Genomic DNA, 20988 nt, shown 5'->3' on the forward strand with positions numbered 1-20988 from the left:
CAATTTAGGTTCTATTTAGTATACAAGACAGGAGAGTCATAATATCTTATTTCTGGATCTGCCTTAAAATTGTGTTATATTAGTGTTTTAATAAATTCCTTATAGCTTCTACTATTATGTATAAAATACATATTTTATACACATTTTTCTGTCACAGCAAGTTTTCAAAGTAATGTCATATGTTGACAGTTCTTTAGTTCTTTTATTTTGTTTTAATTCAGAGATGTTATAATTACTGATCTCCAAAGAACTAAAATATGAATTTATATCTCATCTTTTAATGCCATGCACTTTTCAGAATTGAATGGGACTTTTATTCACAGTGGATGACTTCCAAATACTCCACACACGTATTATTGCCAACTCCCAAATATTCATCTTTAACTTCTTTCCATTGTGAACAGAAAGCGACAGGGCAAACTATACTCCTTAGTTTGAATATGGCCCACTGCCTAGTCTTGTAGGCCTTTTGATCTGTGATTTGGGACATTTCACGTGGCTGAAAATGAAAAAAGAAAAAGCTTTTATAATGTAAAAATTGTATGAAACTCAAATTTTGGTAATCTTTAGAAAGTTTTAATGTAGTTTAAAGACAAAGTTGGGTAGTTGTGACAGAAATCGCTTATCGTCTGGCTCATGGCAGAAAAAGCTTGGCCAAAGAACTCAGTTCCGGTTCTGTACAAAATCTATATGAATTCCATCTCCACTGACAGTGATTGCTTCATGTCAGTCAGATGTAGAATGTTCATGCCAGGTGAAAATGAACCATTTATAAAAGAGAGTGGCAAAAGCGAATCTGCTTCTTACTGGATACAAACAAGGATATTTCCTTGTTACTGCTGGCAGCACCTTGTGCCCATAAAGGAAATAAGATTGTGACTCAAGTGCATGCCTATAGGAAGAGGAAGGCTACAGCATCACAGAGAAATGGAACTAAGCCGGACTCATTGTGATTTACCTCTTTTGCAAGCCAATCAGATGAATCAAGTTAGCCAAGGTGCTTTGCACTTTCTGTTATTGACAAATCCAACTCTGTATCTAGCTGGAGCTGTTATAAACTATGAGTGTATTGAAGCCTTTGCAAATTTCAGAGGCCTATACCCTGATTAATGGAAGTTGCAAAGAAAATCCCCTATTGGGAAATAACTTACTGATTGTCCTCAATTTTTTAATCAGTGCCTGAAGGGCCATAGATTATTTTCCTGACTGTAACATATAATACATATATTGTTATTCCTACTTTTCAAGTAATAATACTGTGCTTATTCAACTTTGTGAGGTCACACAGCTAGAATGTTGTAGAGTTCCAAGTCCCTCACCACTGTCTATTTTCCTTTCATACAAAAAAAAGCTCAGTTTTATTAGGGGAAAGTTTGTTAATATTAAAGCCTGCAGTGTACTGAATATGGCAGCAGGAGACAGTTCATTGGCATCTGCTTTACATAAGCTGTACCTCCAAAAACTATTAGAGTTAATAGTTGATGTTCTGAAAGCAGACTAGTTTTACTGAGGCTCAGTGAGGTGATATTATATTGCTAAGGAACTACAAATGCCATAAAATAAATGTCTATTTATTTTAGTGGCATTCTTGATACTATGCATAGAAAAATATCAGTGTGCTCAGTTCAGTCTTCTGAACTTCTATGGTTTGCAGTTATAATCCTCTGTTATCTAACATGTTCTAAGGGTACTGCTGGAGAAAGAGATGGCTTTAGAACAAATGGGAGGCTTGTTTGCTCTCTAAATACTGGGCTAGATGCTGGAGAGCCTTCCTGTGGTTCCTAACCTCACTTAGAGGAATCAAGAAAATGATTCTCTACTGGAAAGTCATAGAAAAACCACATTAAAATATGTGTAAAGCCAAGTGCATAGCTACTGTACACCTGTATGTGAGTTCTTGAGTGGCTGAAAAATATGTAGTATAAGTGTGAAGCTAGCCTGGGTTGCAAAGAGGGACTCTGTTTAGTTAGTGTGATTTTCATTTTCTGTTATTGAAAGTTGAAAACCCAACTTTGTAACTACAGTTCATACTGTTATAAACTTTGAGTGTTTTGGAGCCTTCACAAATTTCAAAAGGAGACATATACCCTACTTAATGGATAGTGTGTGTGTGTGTGTGTGTGTGTGTGTGTGTGTGTGTGCAAGAGAGAGAGAGAGGGAGAGAGAGAAAGACAGAGACTATAATGTAATCATTTTTCAATCACAGACATATGAATTAGTTTGAGATTACCCTCACTATATTCCTACCCATCAGTATGAGTGATGAATAATATAACAAAATAATGTTCTTTAATACAATTTAGCATATTTGAAAGAAATAAATATTTTTTTAAAAAATGAGTGGTTTATAATAAAAAATCATGTTTCCATGTAGCAATCCTATAAAAGATGAAATTTTATTCAAAACATCATACACTGAAGTTGTCAAAGGAATTCCTTCCTATTTTAGTATGGATAACATTCAAGGTGTCCACTTTAAACAGAAAAGCTGTGTTCTTTATCTTCCTCCTGTCTTCAGATATGGTCCTTGACCAGCAGGTCAGCTCGGGTCAACTGAATGAAGATGTACGCCACAGAGTCCATGAAGCACTGATGAAACAGCATCATCACCAGAACCAGAAAAAACTCACCAACAGGATTCCCATTGTCCGATCTTTTGCTGATATTGGCAAGAAACAATCAGAACCGAATTCCATGGATAAAAATGGTAAGTACTCTTTTATCTCTTTTATAGGACTATGACGTGTTAAATTTTTCTAAATATTTAAAACCTCTTATTGAAATTCATATTGTTTTAGTAGATTTGTCTTTGTGTGTGTGTGTGTGTTTGTATTATATATTGCTCTTATTTTTGCCATCAAAATGTGGAAATTTTAACAAAGAACTTATTTGTAAAAAGGCTCCTGAATGAATACAATAAACCATATCTAATATCACCTTACAGATCTAAACAGCAAGCACGAATGGGGTGTAGCTGTCACCTTGACCCAAGTCTAAGCCCCTTCCCATAGCTGAGAAGAGTAAGGCAATGGTTTATATTGTAGCGGCCTTCTAATCAAAACAGTAATGATCACTATGTATTGTTTAGAAAAAGAAGCTTTCTCTATCTAGGCCATAGTCAACAGATTCCATCACTGATAATAAAAAGATCCAGCAGTGCCTGATGTGCCTCCACCTATCCGAAGCCTATTTTCTGCTCTTGAGTGCATTGCTGTTTTCATTGAAGCATCTGAATGTGCAAGCAGCCTCCTCACCATCTTCACAGGACATCATACTTGAGCACTATTATTTTCCAGTAACCTTATATTTTTTGTTTTATTCTCAAATCCATTTAGTCACTCATCATTTACGTTAAGAAATTGTTTCAAAATTTCTTATGATAGTTTCATAAATGATATGAAGTTAATATGAATTTGTTGCTCTTCTATCAGCTGTAATTGCTTTTCAGTTCCAAAATACAAAAAAAAAAAATGACTAGGATGTAGCTCAGTCAGTAGAGTGCTTGTCTTGTGTTCACACAGTTTTATCTGCAGCACCGAGCAAACTGGACATGGTGGTACATACCTGTAATCCCAGATTTTAGGTAGAGGCTGGAGAATCTGAAGTTCAAGGTCAGCCTTAAGTACATAATGTTCATAGTCAACCTAGCACATGAGCTATTGATTTGAAAGCCAAGTAAACAATGAAAATATTTTCAAATTACTTATTAGGAAAATTGACTTAGGCAAATTGATTACAGTATATGGATTGACAGCACAAAATATTTGCATTACTTTTTTCCATTTTTCAAAAGTTTCAGGAATACTTTACAAATACATGAAGATGAGTTTTCTTTAGACTTTGTATTGTGCAGGAGTTTTCATACTACAAACAAAACAAATACTTAATGAACAGGTCAGTTTTGTTTCAGAGTATCTTCAGGTCATTAAGTACACTGTCTCAAGACAGTGTTAAATAACAATGACTTATATATTTCTAATTGAAAAGTTGCTTTTAAAGTATTTGTTTGTGATTTAGGTGCTGTGAGGGAATTGTATATTTCACTGAAAATCTCTGTATACAGTTCTCCCTTTTTAAAAAATGTTTATTAAATTTTTTTATTCATTTAACATACCAATCACAGCTATCCCTCTCTTCCCTCCTCCTGTCCCCCAGCCCTCGAGTCTCCCTTTTCTTATACTTGGAAGTTTTTTTTAACTCTGGTTACTACTCTACTGCCCTTTGGTGTTCTATGTTTTTGTCTGTTGGTACTTCACATTTCTATATTGATCCCATGTCTTTATGAGACTGTATTTTCTTCTACTTATTACACACTATAAAGCCAACAAAAGGCAGTTGAAATTTTTGTTTTTTAATTTCTAATACATTGAAGACAGAAATGAAATATAGAAGTTGCCCTTGATTGCATATAAAGCATTGATATTACATAGAAGCATGTGTATTGATGTATATGTAAAGTTCATTAAAAGTGTTACGAGCATGCTATGATATGTATCAACTTATATTAGAAGACTCTACTATTTTGAGGATGTAGAACTCACATTGAGACAAAAACTATATTTAAATTAATTTATATTCTAAATTATAATTTCATTTAAAACATAATACATATTAATGTGAAATTGAAGATTTTATAGTCTGAGATATAAATGTAGTGCTTTTTTTTAAAGGAAGCTCAGGGACAGTTTTATTAGAGTTTAAGAGAAGACCCCCTGGGCAGACAAGCTGTAAACTCTGGCAGTGACCCAGAGGAGGAAGATGGGGAAGAGAGGAAGAAAACCATGCTGTTGAAGCTATTGTTGCTATTACAATGCTAGTACTTATTTGATTGGACAATGTTAATAATTTTGACAAGAGATTTAAGTTACTAGCTTCTAAAAACCTTATTAAAATATCCCATGTTTTAATTTTCCAAGAATATGGAGAGCTTTTGGACAAATAAACTTTTCATTACTTTTATTGGAAATCAGATAATAGCATATAGACAAAAATGTGCTTATTCAAAGAGGTAATGATTTTACATGCTGCAATTTCTATAATTTTTAGTTTTTGCTGAGGACAATGTTTAAATTTGAAGTTTTCACTACACTTTAGGGGAAAGGAAAGCAGGTGTGAGATTTACTGAACTGGACCATTTATTGTCATATCTAGACTATCCGCACTGTTGGTGTTTTAACTCCCGTTCAGTTGAAGGAGAGAGGACAGAATTACAGCTGTGAATCACACATCTACATGTAGATACATGTATATACAAGGTTTACGGAAAGAACTTTTGTCTCATTTGTGAAATGTCTTAGTTTTTCTAAAAACGAGGATCTGAGTGATTCTGTTGCCGTCTGTACAGTCAACCTTTATATGAACACATACAAATCTTTCCAGGGCATGTGTTAGGGTAATAGGAACTTGAAAGCACATATAATAAGATTCATATATCCAATTAAGTATTGTTGTGCAGCATCCTGTCAGCAGCAGTTTCTAAGCCTAGGCTTCTAACACCTCCTCATGACTCTGTTTTGCTTCCTCACACACTTTACATAATTATGTGTGTTGGGAAATCTGAAAATATGTATAGACTTCACCAATTTAGAAATAAGTCTCCTACCCACAAGTGAAAGAACGTGCGAAAGACCTTTACTACTAAGGATCTCCATCTACTCCTGAACCCTGTACACTCACGAACTTGAGATAAACAAAGAAATTGGAATTCAAAGCATAAATATAGAATTGATGTTTCAAAACATAGATTAGAGTCTTAATTTTTATAACGTGATAGTAAAAAGATTCAATGGAGCTTAAATGTCCAAAAGAGTAAATGTAATATTCTTTTTCTAAAAAAAAATCTCTTCAGCAAAATGTTTTACTCTGAAAGATTGACTTTTCCTTTTTTAAGACAATAAAATTAAAATTAATAGTTTTTTTAAAAAAAATACTTGACAACAGAACATGTTTTTATTAAAAGAAAAAAAGATAAAAATAAATTTTCTACCCTTGTATAATGTGTTTCTGTTTTAGGGTAAAAAAATTAAAATACACTAAAAATGAGTTGACATTTACCTAAAGAAGTCTGAAAAATAATTAGAATAGGTTTCTGTTTCCTTAATTGAATTGCTCCTTAAGTATGTTAGCTTCCTGGTTTTCTCAAGGGTTAAACCTCCAGACACTGCATTTCAAATGTAGGTCTTCCATGTTTCATATATTATATCAACAAAATAGCATATTTTATTTCTCTTCTCTTTCCCAGTACATGCTTTCTGTTTGTAATTCTTTCTTAGTAAGTTATGATAATTTGTCACTCTCACCTACAAATACACTGATATATATGTATATATTACATATATATGTAAATATTCTTGGTATTCTGCACATTCTCCTCAGGGTTAAGATGCAAGATGCTATGGATTCACCATGCATTTTTAATGCCACCATGCTGTGTTTAACTTTCACTTTTCATTAAGCATCAAAACTGTGAGAATTAAAATGACTGATTCTGATGTTTCAATAAAAAGTGACAGTTACATTTGGCAAAACAATGGTAAAAATAATAGAAAATAGCATCTACTTTGACATTAGAACCCTGTAAAATGTACTGAAATGAAAACTATCAATACTATTCAAGCCATTTCTTGAATCTGGAAATATTTTTTCAAACACAAATGTGACTTGCGTTAGGTGATCAATAAATCAAAATATATTAATGCTTGTATTATCATTTAGGTCATGTATTCACTTTTACACGGAGAAATTTATATTGCAATTTGATTGTAAAATGATGTTAATTTCCTGATCCATGATTTGATAATTCCTGGGACTCGCAGCTTCTGTAGTATAGGGTATCTTTATTGCCCCATCCATTACTATTAATTTCTAGCTCTTCTTCTTTTGCTTCCACACTTTCTCCCCCTCCTAGCTAGAATACTTTCCAGTTGCAGTTTTTATTTAGAATCCAGAAAGGGTTCCAGGACTTCTGCTAGTTTCCTCTAATTTATGTTCAAAGTCTTAAGTGGAGGACATTTAAGACTGAGAAGGATGGAGTATGTTTTGAGTATTTGGTCCTGGGTAGATTGAGCCCTTAAAGCAGTAAACACATGTGTATTGTTAATGATATTTCTTCGTGGTTTTTTAACTTGTCTTATTACCTTAAAATCACTTTTATTATAATGCTGTACTTTTATTTCCAGATGCATTTTGTCTTTATATGTTTAGAAATTCATTCTTTTTAAAATATTACGTTATCATAAATAAGATAGCATGTAATATTTATTCTTCATAATGATCTGCACTGAAGGAGAAAGCTAGAATATTACTTTTTAGTATTGCTGGAGAGAAAGCACATTAAGAAATTCTCATATATGAAAAATGTTAAAAGAAAATTAAAATATTAATTATTGACACAATGTGTCTGTTTAAAGGCTGTATTATCATTGGGCTATGGAAAATTGGTTCTATATTCTAAGGACAAATATACTTCTATTTAAGGTTTTAATTTCTTATTTGAAACTATTTTCAGACATACCAGTTTTCAACAATTTTAACTGCATGCATACTCTTTCTGTTTTTGAAACGTAGTCACCTAATCATAATTTTCTAAATATTTATCTCTCCTTCTCCATGTTTTCTATTTCCATAAATAAATGTATTGTTGCACATGTATGTAACTTTGTCATTCATCTCTGTATTTCTTCATTTTGCTCTGTCTTGTGTCTGTCTCTAACAGGCTCATCTCATCTCTGTACCTCCCTCATCTCCTACCTTTTGGGTACTCTAAATGCGTTGAAGGTTCGGAGGTAGTGTAAACCAGCGTGGACTCTAGGCTAATAGTACTGCACCTCCATGTCTTCATCCCAGTTTCCTTCCATGACATATGATTGATACTGGATTAACCAGTAGCAAATAATGATACATGTCGGTAATAAATTATCTAGTGACTTGAATTAGACCAGATGAAAATGCTAAAACTTCTGTTTTATATCACTCACGCACACAGTTTACATATAGGAGAGAACTGTATGTAAAGACTCACATGTGAGTCAAAGAAAATCAAACAGGTGCTAATATAAATGCTATACACTTTAACTCATATATAATGAAATACATTATTTTTCATTAAAATATAGAACCATATATTTAACAGATAAATAATGTAAATTAATTAAACATGAATGTTGAATTAGAGAGGATGATGCGAAATATCTCAAATATTTACATTTAAATAGTCATAGGCATCAGTTAATATTAATGATATCAACATTTTATCAAGCTTTGGATAATTTTCATGAAATACAGAAGAATAATGAATTCATAGAAGTTTCTTAATGATATTTTAATGCCTTGAGATTTACATAATATGATAGTAAAGGCAATCTAACTTTATAGTACTATTTGATCAAGGGAAGTTTTAGTCTGGACAACAATCAGTGGACAAGGTGAAGAAGTTAGAAGGAAATAGGCAAAACATCTGTTTGCAAACGAAGTGTCAGAGTAACTACGAAGTCATCCCAAGCCAGCAGTTCTTGCAAAGTTTCCAGTGCATGAGTGTTGATCTCCAACCTTTGACTTGTTTCCCCTGGAGAGGAAAATATTCTTGAAAACTCTTTCCTATTCCATTAGAAAATAGTCACTATACCTGAAAACTGTCATTTTATGAATGACACTTTTCATCATAGAAGTTAGCAGTCATATTAGAGATGTCCTTCCCTAAATGTATTTATTCATTTTCTGTGATAGTATTTGAGTTCATGAAATGGACTTTTGAATCTAAGCCCATAATCTTTCTAAAGGTGGTGACAGTTGAATAACGTTTTAGGCAAAAAACTATAACGGACAACAGTTATGAAAGCCGTTCTACTGTCTGGGGAATCTCGTAGTTCCATGGACTGTTACGATGCATGCATCTTAGCTTTGTGAATGTAACAAAAAGAAGAAGCTTTATTTAAAGATCTTATAATTTTCCTAAATAACATAAGCCAAACTGTTTAGTTTAGATCTTAAATGATTCCTACAGGTTTTCAGTAGCAAAGTTGTCGAAACTGCTTTATTTATATTATTTGATTTATTTTATGTATAGTTTTAAAAGTAACACTATGATTTTAAATGTTATTTAAACTTTGAAGGACTTTAGTGTGATAAATATATTTATGTATTTTTCTAAAGTATAGAAGATACAAATACTGTGGTTTCTCTATACCAGAGGGTGGTTGTATTTAGTATACATTCTCTGTACTGTAGTACACATTCTCTGGACATGTCTGTACTCTGGAAGTAACAAGAGCTTACTGTCAGCTAGTGTGCTTCATGCTTGATATCAGGAATTAGGTCAGTACTAATATCACTTAAAATATTCAGAGAAAGTGGTTCCTAATTCACTTTATGATTATCAGCTTTGTAAGGTAATATTTTATATTTTTTAGTCTTAAAACAAGAATAGCATAGAACTGTAAATCTCCAAATATATTTATTACAATTATCACATAATAGCAACACATTACAGATCACAAATATTTACAAAATGAAATATTAGTGCCCATGTTTAAATATAGTTCATAACCTGAATATAGCTTATGAAATATAGTTCATTAAATATATGAATGAAAACAAAAACTAGATTTTTCAAATTATAAGGTCTAGCATATTTGCTGTCTGATTCAATCTCATCTAAGTTGATTTTGCATTAAGTTGACTCTTGGTATATGTTTTCTTACAGCTTTAAGCAATTGATATTTCATGTAGTTTCTGACTATATGACATAAATTATTGTAAGAAAACATATATGTTCATTTAATTTTTCTATGACTTGAGTATTACCACTCAATTTTCCAGAACATTTAATCAATTTAGTTTTAGATATATCTAATGTTCTAACTCATGAAAATATGGACAAATGTTGTGAAACTGGTGATTGAAGACATCTGTTAGTAGCACAAATGCATTATGTAAAAGACTTTTTAAAAATAACAGTTATTATTTTGAGAATGGTAAATTGAATGGTGGCTACTGCTGAACAATACAGTTGTAGCTACACATTGCAGGTAGAGATGGGAGAATGGATGCTCATCTGACCTCTCTGATGATATACACTGCCTTAAATTAACCATTCAGAAGTCAGAATCTTTGTCTGTGATTTGAGGTGAATTTTATTTAAAATGTCATTTTATTTTTACATTCCCAACATATATTATTTTTCTGTGTTTGATGAAAGCAGAAAATATTAAATTTTAGAAGAATATTAAATCTATGACTTTCTGACAAAATTATTTTAATCCAGAAGTTGTTATCTATTAACGGATGATCTCTGACTGACAGCCTTACTAGTCTAAGCAGTAAAACTATACTAGTATTTAAAATAAATAATTTTTTAAAATCATATTGGTGATCAGGGAAAAAATTGAAGAAAAAATTTTGTGTAACTATTTAAGGGAGTCAAGAGAAGTTCAGAGATGGCAGCAACTGGGAAGGATGAGAATAGAGGTGAATTCTGGATAAAATTGAGATTTCAGCATGGAGAGAGAAAAGTTAGACACAAAGAGTATTTCTCATGTTTGAGATCAATGAAAGTAAAAGAGGGTTTGGAAGCCGCTGAGGGGAATGGAACTGTAGTCAAGGCTTCAACATCGATTTTGATTTCCCTGCTTCACAGTGAAAGTAACAAGTGAAGACGGGCCGAGGATAGGTAGGGGAAATCAAGTCAACTGAGTGAATTATCATTTAATTGCTAACTATGGGCAGATTTAAAATGATTTATGCTTGCAGAGACTGTTGCATAGTAAATGACGGATGTTAATGTTTTCCGGTCGTGGTCATATTCCCGGCTCCATTACCCTGATCTTGTGTACAAGAAGGGAGAACTACAGCATAATTATATTTTCAATAATGTGCATGGAAAACCAATGCAACTCTAGTTTAGTGATCTTCTCTTGGCTAGTAGATGAACAAGAGAGCTTCTGTGACTGAATAGTTACAGGCACAAGACACATGTTTCTAATAAGCTCCGTCTCTAAATTTTATTGCTAAAGAACGAAGTGATTTGGATTTTTAAGTGTAATAGAACCTAAAAATATGCTGAGCACTTAATGATATTCATCCTTTCTTATATTGTCAAAAATGCTTCAGTCAGAGCTTGAAATTTATGCCTTTTTAAGTATGTGCAATTAGTTTTAATTGATGTTTAGAAATCAATGAACTTTAAATTATGGTTACATTTAATTAAGTTTTGAAGGCAGCTTTTCTTCAAAGAGAATAATCATTTAGAGTTTTAAATTGATTATTGGCTTAAATGTGCTTGATTGACTTCTCCCATTTCTATCTGTAATTGATAATCTTTCTATTGTATAGTTCTATTTAATTGAATGTTCATGCTTACATCATAAGCTCATTAAAAATTCTAGTTAGTTTAGTTAAATTGAAGTTCATCTTTCACCCAGTATGCCTAGAACTATGTTAGTAATTGTTTGTCTTCTGTACTAACAATCTCTTTCAGCAGGTCAGGTTGTTTCTCCTCAGTCTGCTCCAGCCTGTGCTGACAATAAAAATGACGTTAGCAGGGAAAACAGCACTGTTGACTTCAGCAAGGTAAGCTTTTCTGTCTTCAGTCTAAGTGAGCTGCTGAATCTCTAGTGGAAACTCGCTAACTGTTGACACATGCATCCGCATGCCTTTAGTTGGTTTCTTAGCCAAAGCTTGAAATTGTTATAGACAGTGTTAGAGTTCAGTTCACATGCAGAGCTTTGCTTATTTGAGAAAACAACCATGTAAGTTTTATGAATCATCTTTTGGATTCAGCCACTTGTAATGTATCTCTTGAAGTAAAAAGGACAATTGGACTTCATAGGAAGCTTAATCTGTTGTTTGAAAAATATTTGCTAGATTTTCCGCCTCAAAACAATCTTATTATGTAGAAAAGCAAGTCATTTTATATAAATCTTTACCTTACTATATAATTAGAAGTCAGTGTGAGGATACCCTACAAGGTAAAATAAAAGTTTGAATAAAAACATGCCTAAGGCTGATTATGTTGAGGGCTACTTCTAGTTGGATATTATCTAAATAAAATAATTATTTGGATTTATACTAAGAAAACAATGAGTTAGTGCAAATGAAGGGATTTTTGGTTAATGCATTCCTGACTTTGTATATGTGCTACAGTAGCTATGACAAAGTAACAGCTGAATAGAACAGAGAAGTTTCAATACTGGCCAAAAATAAAGATGTTGAACAATTTTATCTGAGTGGCTGATAAGGAAGTAGTACTCTGATAAAGCATTAGCAATAGGAGGAGGAAGTGGGAATGGATTTCAGTCTGAGGAAGTAATGAAGATCAAAGTTCTGAAAAGATTGATGGCAATCAGCTCCTTGGACCTGTTTTAGCATCCCTGGGACAGTGTCTCCTTGAGCCAGGCTAGTTCAGTGCATGCTTTCCTTCTGGTGCCTGGTGGAGGATTGTGGGAGCATGATGTACCAGCTGAAGTCTGTTAATTATGCGTGCAGGGACTGGGAGGCCAACAAAAGGGGCATACTAGTCCATGTGGGATGAAACAAAGGCATGAAAAAGGACCTCCACACCAGCAAGAGAGAGAGGTGAGGGCATATTTGGGCTCTATTTCTACAGTAGTTCAAAGCTCATTTCACTGTATGGAGGCATGTAATTCAAATATTAAACCGGTTTAAATGTATTCCATCTGCCACTATAAGAATTATATTTTTAAAGCATTACATCATCATTCATCTGTAAGTTATAATAAAACTGTCACAAACTACCATAAATTTAATTTCTGCTGTTCTTAATTCAAAATAAATTCAATCTTAAAAGTGATGACATTAAAAAATTGACTATCTTTTAACAATGGGATATTTGACATTTTTCAAAAATAGTGATTTTTAAACTATGTAGATCATCACTTGAATAAATTACTTTTAAAATTAAAAATGTATACATTGAATTTTACATATTCATATTATTTTGGAGTTTTTGGTGACCTGTCTTCATGACCTTCAAAAATAATTCATCACCATTAAAGAGAAATAAAGATTGTCAATTAAAGACAGAACAGTAGTCTTATCCCCAGGACCCCCTAACAATTAGAACTACAGAAATGTGAAAACCAGAGTTTCTCTCTTTTAATCCTCTCCTTCATCATTGCATGTTCATTTACTGGCCCATTTGATGAAACTTAAGCCAGACATCTGCATCTATCTGTCTTTTGTCCATAGCATCGTTCATTGGAAAGAACATGCCTTTTGAATTCTATCTGTGTAGCATATATCTATGACTGCTTTTATAGAAGCTCTCTACACTGCAGCCTTATCATTGCCTAAAATAAGTATAATGCATGTTTATTATTTGGTTGTGGAGATTTAATGATATTACGGTTTGTCAGAGACTGAGCATAAAGTAGCTACTCAAGGAAAAGAGTGGGAATGATAGTGTCAGAATAAATTCCAGACCAGATTTGATATGCTGGTCTCCACAGGACCTTTAGTACCTTCAACAATGTTTGAGATTTTTTTTTGAAGGAATCCTATAATATTCAAAATAGTTTAAGTCCTTAGTTTTAGAGTAATAAAACAAAATAAGAAACATTCCCAGTTTTATAACCTGGTAGAGCAGAGAATTAGAGTTTGGAAGGCATTGTTGTGATCCATCACCTTGGAAACTATTCTCAGTGCCAGATTTTGAAGGTATGCAAGTTAAGATATTTTTAAACTAATGATTTCAGTTTGGTGGTGGATTTATTAAAGTTCAGCTAATCTCCACATTACTGTGTCCGTTTCAATATTTTAAGTAGTTATATAGATCCTAAATCTCACTCAAAAATTGAGATATTAAAAGTACCTTTTTCATTTTATGTAACTTGAGTCTATGTTCTATCAGCCTTCAATCTACACATCTTTAGCCTCTACAATGATTAGGCCCATCAGGCTTATTCAATTAAGTAATGAATTAACATAATCTATTACATCAGATTGTGGCTCTTTCCATTAAGCCTTCAAAAAGTAGATGTTTCAAAATAATATAAACCTCTTTGTTTTGTTTTGATTTTTTTTAAACAGTAAAAATGGCTATTTTATGTCAACAGTGATTTTTTTCATTTTTTTATTATTAAGAGATTTTTCTATTCATTTTACATACCAACCACAAATTCCCCTCTCTTCCCTCCTTGAGTCCCCCAGTCCTACCCCCTCCCAACCCACCCTCCATTCCCACCTCTTCCAAGGCAACGTCTCTCATGGGGAGTCAGCAGAGCCTGGTACATTCAGTTGAGGCAGGTCCAGGCCCCTCCTCCCTGCACTAAGACTGTGCAAAGTGTCCCACCATAGGTCTTAGGCTCCCAAAAGCTGGCTCTTGCACCAGGGACAGGTCCCGATCCCACTGCCTGTGGGCCCCTTAAACAGTTCATGCTAAACAACTGTGCCATCTATCCAGAGGGCCTAGTCTAGTACCATGGGGGCTCCTCAGCTATTGGTCCACAGTTCATGCGTTTCTGCTAGTTTGGCTGGTCGTTTCTCTACATTTTCCCATCATTATCTTGATGTCCTTGCTCATAGAATCCCTCTTTTCTTTCATCAATTGGACTCCTGCAGCCCGTCTTGACACACAGCCATGGGTCCTGCATCTGCTTCCATCAGTCTCTGGATGAGGGCTCTATGATGACAGGTTATTCAGCCATCTAATCACCAGAGTAGGCCAGTTCAGGCACCCTCTCAACTGTTGCCATTAGTCTAAGACAGGGCCATCCTTGTGAATTCCTGGGAACTTCCCTAGCATTCTGTTTCTCCCTATTCCCATGATGTCTTCATTTATCATGGTATCTCTTTCCTTGCTCTCCTACTCTGTCCCTGTTCCAGCTTGAACTGCCGGTTCCCCTATGTTCTCATCCTCCATTCCTTACCCTCCATTACCCCCCCCCTTCCCCAGTTTGCTCATGCAGATCTCATCTATTTCTCTTTTGCTGGGTGATCCATGCGTTCTTCCTAAGGTCCTCCCTGCTAGCTAGCCTCCCTGGAGCTGTGGGTTGCAGTCTGGTTATTCTTTGCTTTACATCTAGTATCCATTATGAGTGAGTACATACCATGTTTGTCCTTCTGAGCCCAGGTTACCTCACTCAGGATGCTATTTTTTTTTAGTTCCATCTATTTGCCTGCAAACCTCATAATATCGTTTTTCTCTGCTGAGTAGTACTCCATTGTGTATATGAACCACATTTTCTTTATCCATTCTTAAGTTGAGGAGCATCTAGGTTGTTTCCAGGTTCTGGATATTACAAATAATGCTGCTATGAACATAGTTGAGCATGTGTCCTTGTGGTATGATTGAGCATTTCTTGGGTATATGCCCAAGAGTGGTATAGCTGGGTCTTGAGGGAGATTGATTTCTAATTTTCTGAGAAACCATCATACTGATTTCCAAAGTGGCTGTACAAGTTTGCACTCCCACCAGCATTGTAGGAGTGTTCCCCTTGCTCCACATCCTCTCTAAAACAAGCTGTTTTCAGTGTTTTTGATCTTAGCCATTCTGACAGGTATAAGATGGTATCTTAGAGTCGTTTTGATTTGCATTTTCCTGATGACCAAGAATGTTGAGCAATTCCTTAAATGTCTTTCAGCCATTTGAGATTCTTCTCTTAAGAATTCTCTGTTTAGCTCTGTAGCCCATTTTTTAATTGGATTGTTAGGTATTTTGATGACTAGTTTCTTGAATTCTTTATATATTCTGGATATCAGCCCTCTGTCAGATGTGGGGTAGGTGAAGATTTTTCCCCATTCTGTAGGCTGTCATTTACCTAGAAGAAGGAGAAGAATACCAAGAGTGATTCTTTTATTTCAAGTGGTCCTAAAGAAGTGTTCCATAATTCCGCACCTAGAAATAAGTTCTGTCTTTTTTTTTCCATCTTTCTGCTGTACATGAAGCATATTAAGAGTAAGAAACCTTAGTCGCATCATTTAGGGAAAAAACTGAGTCCTGGAGAACTTAAAAATGCTACCTGCTCCCGATCATAGTGTCAGGCACCATAGCCTAGAAAGAACCTCTATCAACCACTGTGCTTTTACTAATAGCCTTAAGACTTGAGCTTTCTTCTTAAATTTCCATCTCCTTTTCTTTTAGCTCTAAGTGTGTGCCTTGGCCAGACATCTCCAGCTCCACTGTGGTCTTCTCTCTTGTTGCCTAGAGATGAACTATTTTCATCAAAAGCTTAAATCCCAAATAGCTAGAATCAGGCATCTTTCTCTTCTTGGCTTAACAGTGGGGTCCACAGAGCCTAGAAATATAATATAAATCCAGAAGTCCCAAAATGTAGCTTGGCTCCTTCAAGGTTCTCTTCAAAGCACTAGAAACTTCCAGGATTTTTCTATGTCTGTTTCAAGTGTTTGAATCCACTAGGGGAGTGTCTTAGAAAGCTATTGTAACCTAGACTCTCAAGTACTGTATATTTAGCTATAAATTTATACAAGATTAAATTTGTGGTTCTTAAATATCATCTTTCATTTTAATAAGATATTACTAAATGAGATTCTTTATGAATCATGAAGTAATACAAGTATAAAAATATAGGACTATTCTAGGTATAATTCAATCTGAAAATATAAGTATGATTAAATGTATTATGAAATCTACCACCTTCCCTAAATATCCATGTGGTACAAGAATAATATAATATAATGATTTTAATACAATGATTGGCCCCAGACACATATAATTTATTATATTTAAAATAAAAAGATAAATTTGCTGATCTGCATAGCTTTTACTGTGTAATAGGTATCAATTATATAACTGGTTTAATGTAATTTAAAGTCATATATAATGGTCACATTTTTTTGTAGATTAAACTTCTTTAATATTCTATGCAGTCTTTGACTCAACTGAATTTCAATTTAAAGCAGTTAATTTTGTATTTGCTCCTTCTCTGAGGTACAGACTTTAATAGCAAAGATTTTGATATTTGTTGAATAAGAAATAAATTTGAACAAAGTCATCTAGGCAGAATTTATACCTCAAGTATTACCAATAAATTTCATATTAATTACAAATTATGTTTTTATTTTTAAGTTAAAATTTGTGTTACATCTGTATGTTGCATTTGTGTGTGTGTATATGTATGTGTGTGCGTGTGTGCATGTATATGTGTGCGCGCACACGTGTGTGCCTGTGTGTGTGCGTTTGTGTGTGTGTATGTGTGTGTATGTGTGTATGTGTGTGTGCCTGTGTGTTTGTGTGTGTGAGTGTGTGTGTGTATGTGTGTGTGTGTGAGTGTGTGTGTGTGTGTGTGTGTGTATGTGTGTGTGCCTCTGTGTGTTTGTGTGTGTGTATGTGTGTGTGAGCGTGTGTGTGTGTGTGTGTGTGTGTGTGTGTGTGTGTGAGTGTGTGTGTGTGTGTATGTGGGGGGGGGCGCTTGTCTGCTACAGTGTGTATGTAAAGACCAGAGGACAGTATGCAGGAGCCAGTTATCTTCTTCCACCATTCGAGTTCAAGGGATCAAACTTACATCTTAAATTTGGCAGCAAGTGCCTGAGCCATCTCACCAGTCTCTATTGGGCTTTGTAAACAGTCATTTTCTCTTTTAAAGTTTTGTTCTGTTGTATTAATTCCATGGGTTGATAAAATTTAGTTATTTATTCTTTTAAACTTGGAAAATTTTGTAAAACATTGTTGCGTATTTTTTTTTCATAGCACTAAGAGTGGTTAGACGGAGGCTAAGCGTGAGGAGTTGCATTCAGATTCCTAACACCCACGTAAATGCCAGCAGTTTCGGTAGACTGCCTGTAAACCTACTCTAACTCGCGGGAAGCAGAGACAGGGATCCCTGAAGCAAGCTGACTAGGTAGATCAAGGGAATCAGGGAGCTCTGGGTTTAAGAGACCTTGCTTCATTGTATAAGATGGAAGAAGCTATCTGACATTAACTTCTGACATTCACACACATGCTCACACACACATAAACATGCACATTAACTGTGGAAGACCAGCTCCAATATGTCGAAGGTTGTCTTGCGGGGTGGAGAGAGGAATGAGGAAGTATTAGATAGAAATATAGATGGAGACGGAGAGAAAGACAGAGACACCGGATAGTTTCAGGAGGTCTACCCAGCCGCCTTCAGATTTATTCTAATGTGCTTTTTATACACTACCCAGGCAAGAGGCAAAAGACCTCCCCCTTTTAAGATCAAAGCACAATGTACAGCCAAGTGTAGACCCTTCAAAACACCTGGTAACCACGCCCCCGGTCAAATCATCCTGTTAGGCAGCTCTGCTGGGTAAAGCAAGCTCAGATTTTCTGGCCTTGAGTAAGGCCTTACTAGGGAGCCTCTGTGGGCCTCCACAATTTACCACACACATGCACATTCTCAACAACAACAAATATCCCAACACATATAGTATATAGGAAATCTTTTATTTTTTTCCTGGAATCTTTTCCATTATGGCAAAAGTGTAAACATTACTAATTTAAAGCAAGTTAAATATCACAATGAGGCCACAAATGAGCCTTGCTTATCTATGAATTGAAAGATTAGATTCTACAGAAGCAAAATACATGACATATAATATTCATCATACATACTTGAAGAACTTATACATTTATATTGGGGGTATATTTATAGAGAATATGATGGAGTTTGTAGCTTACAATATTTGTGAAATATTCTTTTTATGCAAACTTTTAATTTCATAAATGATTCTTTAAGATAAAGTATTACTATGATATTGATGGAATGCTGCATATTGTTATCTTTAGTTGTGTTATTTTTCAGTTCTGGAGAGGTTATGTAGAGCTGACCACATGCTAGGCAAATGCTCTACTATTACATCTATATAAACTGCTATTATATTTAATCCTTTTAATAAATAGAGCTATATATACTGTTTTATTATTTTAACAGCCATAGCTTACATATAATTTATTTCATATCTTTAAATATCTGTACTAATGCCTTAATTTCAGTAACATTTTAAACATAATCATTAGACTATAGTTATTGATTTATAAGGTATTTTTAAAAAAATTTATTTTTAAGATTATAATTATATCATTTCTTCCTTTTTCCTTCCTCCCTCCAAAACCTCCCATATACCCTTTCTTGTTGTCTTCCAAATACATGTCCTCTTTTTCACTAATTGTTACTAAATGCATATATGTGTGAAATATAAGCTGCTCAGTCTATGTTACTTGTGTGCATACAATGTACTTTAAAACAGTTATTAATTTAAAACTTCTTGAACTGGTATTTTCTAACTTTTTAAGCCTTCAAAACAATTATCTTGTCTAAAACCATCTTCTTAGCCTCATTGACACATGGCAGAGTGCTCTCTCTCTCTCTCTCTCTCTCTCTCTCTCTCTCTCTCTCTCTCTCTCTCTCTCTCTCCTCTCTCTCTCTCTCTCTTATTCCCACTTTGATCCTTGGTCCCCTTTTCGTTAGCATAATTGCATAAAACCAATTACTAGGGCAGATAAACTCCTTGTCCCTAAAAACATGTTCCATAAAAAGCAACTCAAATGACTTAGGAACAAGAAATAGGCCTTGCAAATTCTACAAAGTCACTGTTTCATTTTCATTGAAGCCCCATGCATAAAACTAATATGTATTTAAAGACTATACATGCATTTTCAGACATCACCCTTTACTCTTAACATTTCTTCTTTTTAGCGGCCCTTTTTGTTTTATTTTCATTCATTTAAACCACAGACATTTCATAGTAGATGTAGTTCAAAATGCTATACTTTTAACCTTTATTTTTATTCTGTCATATCCCAGTTATATGGTAAATAGCTTAAACTGAAGAATTTCTTAGGCCAAATATACAATATGAAGGACAGCATAATTAGAATAAAAACAAATGTTAAAGTCATATTATACTCTAAGAATATATTTATTTTAAATTATCCATATGTTAAACATTAGTGGAAATGTACAAAATTCATCTGTACATTTTATTATTAAAGATATTAAATTTGTAGGCATTATAATTAAATGTGATTATTATGGTTAAAATATTTACTTGTGATGCCCTCAGGTTGATCTACATTTTATGAAGAAGATTCCTCCAGGTGCTGAGGCTTCAAACATTTTGGTGGGAGAGCTGGAGTTCCTGGACAGAACTGTGGTCGCCTTTGTCAGGCTGTCTCCGGCTGTCTTGCTCCAAGGCTTGGCTGAAGTTCCAATCCCAAGCAGGTAAAAGTACCCAAGACATTTTCATGCTTATGGAATAATTTATTTTAGGAAATGGCAATATTTTAATACAATTGTCTGATAGATCGGTGACTAGGAATGGATTTATTGTCCATAAACCTACTGTCTCTTGCTTATAAGCATGGGGGAATGGTTTAAAAAGTATTCTGCCCTTTCTTTCTCCTTCTGAAACTTCTTATTTCATTTTAGGCATGCTCCTTCTCTGTAGACTCCAGGTCTGTTTCACAGTTTTTCAAAGATTATATTGAACTATGTATTTAGGAAGAGGATCTAAGTATGTGGTCTTACCAGAGAGGACCATGGAAGACTTAGCTCTGTTGGAGTAGGCCTTCCACATCTGTGGAAATGCCTGGTTGGGATCAAATGTTTCATACTTCAGCACTAGGACATTTGTTCTTTCACACAGCGTTTGAAGAATCATTGGTAGTCATCCAGTGAAAGTGGGTGATTCTGGTCAAAAGCCCAACTTTAATTTGGTGACCTGAACTTGTTTTCTATTTAGTGATGTGTTGAAACTAATAGATAGAGGTAAAATGAGAACTGAATTCTATTATTATTGATTCCTGATTTATAGATATAAGGGTGCTCATGGGTAAAACTGTGAGAAAAGAAAACAAAGAGTAGAACATTGACTTTAACATGTTAGACCCTTACTGCTTTATCTAGGAATCTTGTTTCTGTCTCTCCTGAGACCATTCAACCTGATTCTTATGCTCACCTGGCTCTGTCTAGCCATGGCAGAGCCTGTCTGCTTAGGGAAACAAAAGAGTTGAGAAGTGCTGCACAGATTTTTTTCTTCTGTGAACCTCTG

The 20988-nt window shown here is 34.3% G+C and overlaps 1 protein-coding gene across 9 annotated transcripts in view; it reads left to right on the top strand.

The window, feature by feature from the left end:
• Slc4a10 (solute carrier family 4 member 10) overlaps nucleotides 1-20988 on the top strand; it is a 279026-nt gene that overhangs the window by 176198 nt on the left and 81840 nt on the right. For 3 of the 9 annotated variants that reach the window (XM_076569565.1, XM_076569563.1, XM_006984614.4), the window contains 3 exons: nucleotides 2519-2707; nucleotides 11474-11565; nucleotides 20002-20159. In XM_076569565.1, coding sequence (XP_076425680.1) covers nucleotides 2519-2707; nucleotides 11474-11565; nucleotides 20002-20159 — 439 coding nt within the window. Of the gene's footprint in view, nucleotides 1-2518; nucleotides 2708-11473; nucleotides 11566-12480; nucleotides 12571-20001; nucleotides 20160-20988 lie in introns of all 9 variants that reach the window. The other 6 variants (XM_006984611.4, XM_006984608.4, XM_076569562.1 and 3 more) reach the window with 3 other exon arrangements.

Source organism: Peromyscus maniculatus, chromosome 4, assembly GCF_049852395.1.
Source record: "Peromyscus maniculatus bairdii isolate BWxNUB_F1_BW_parent chromosome 4, HU_Pman_BW_mat_3.1, whole genome shotgun sequence".
Taxonomy (NCBI): domain Eukaryota; kingdom Metazoa; phylum Chordata; class Mammalia; order Rodentia; family Cricetidae; genus Peromyscus; species Peromyscus maniculatus.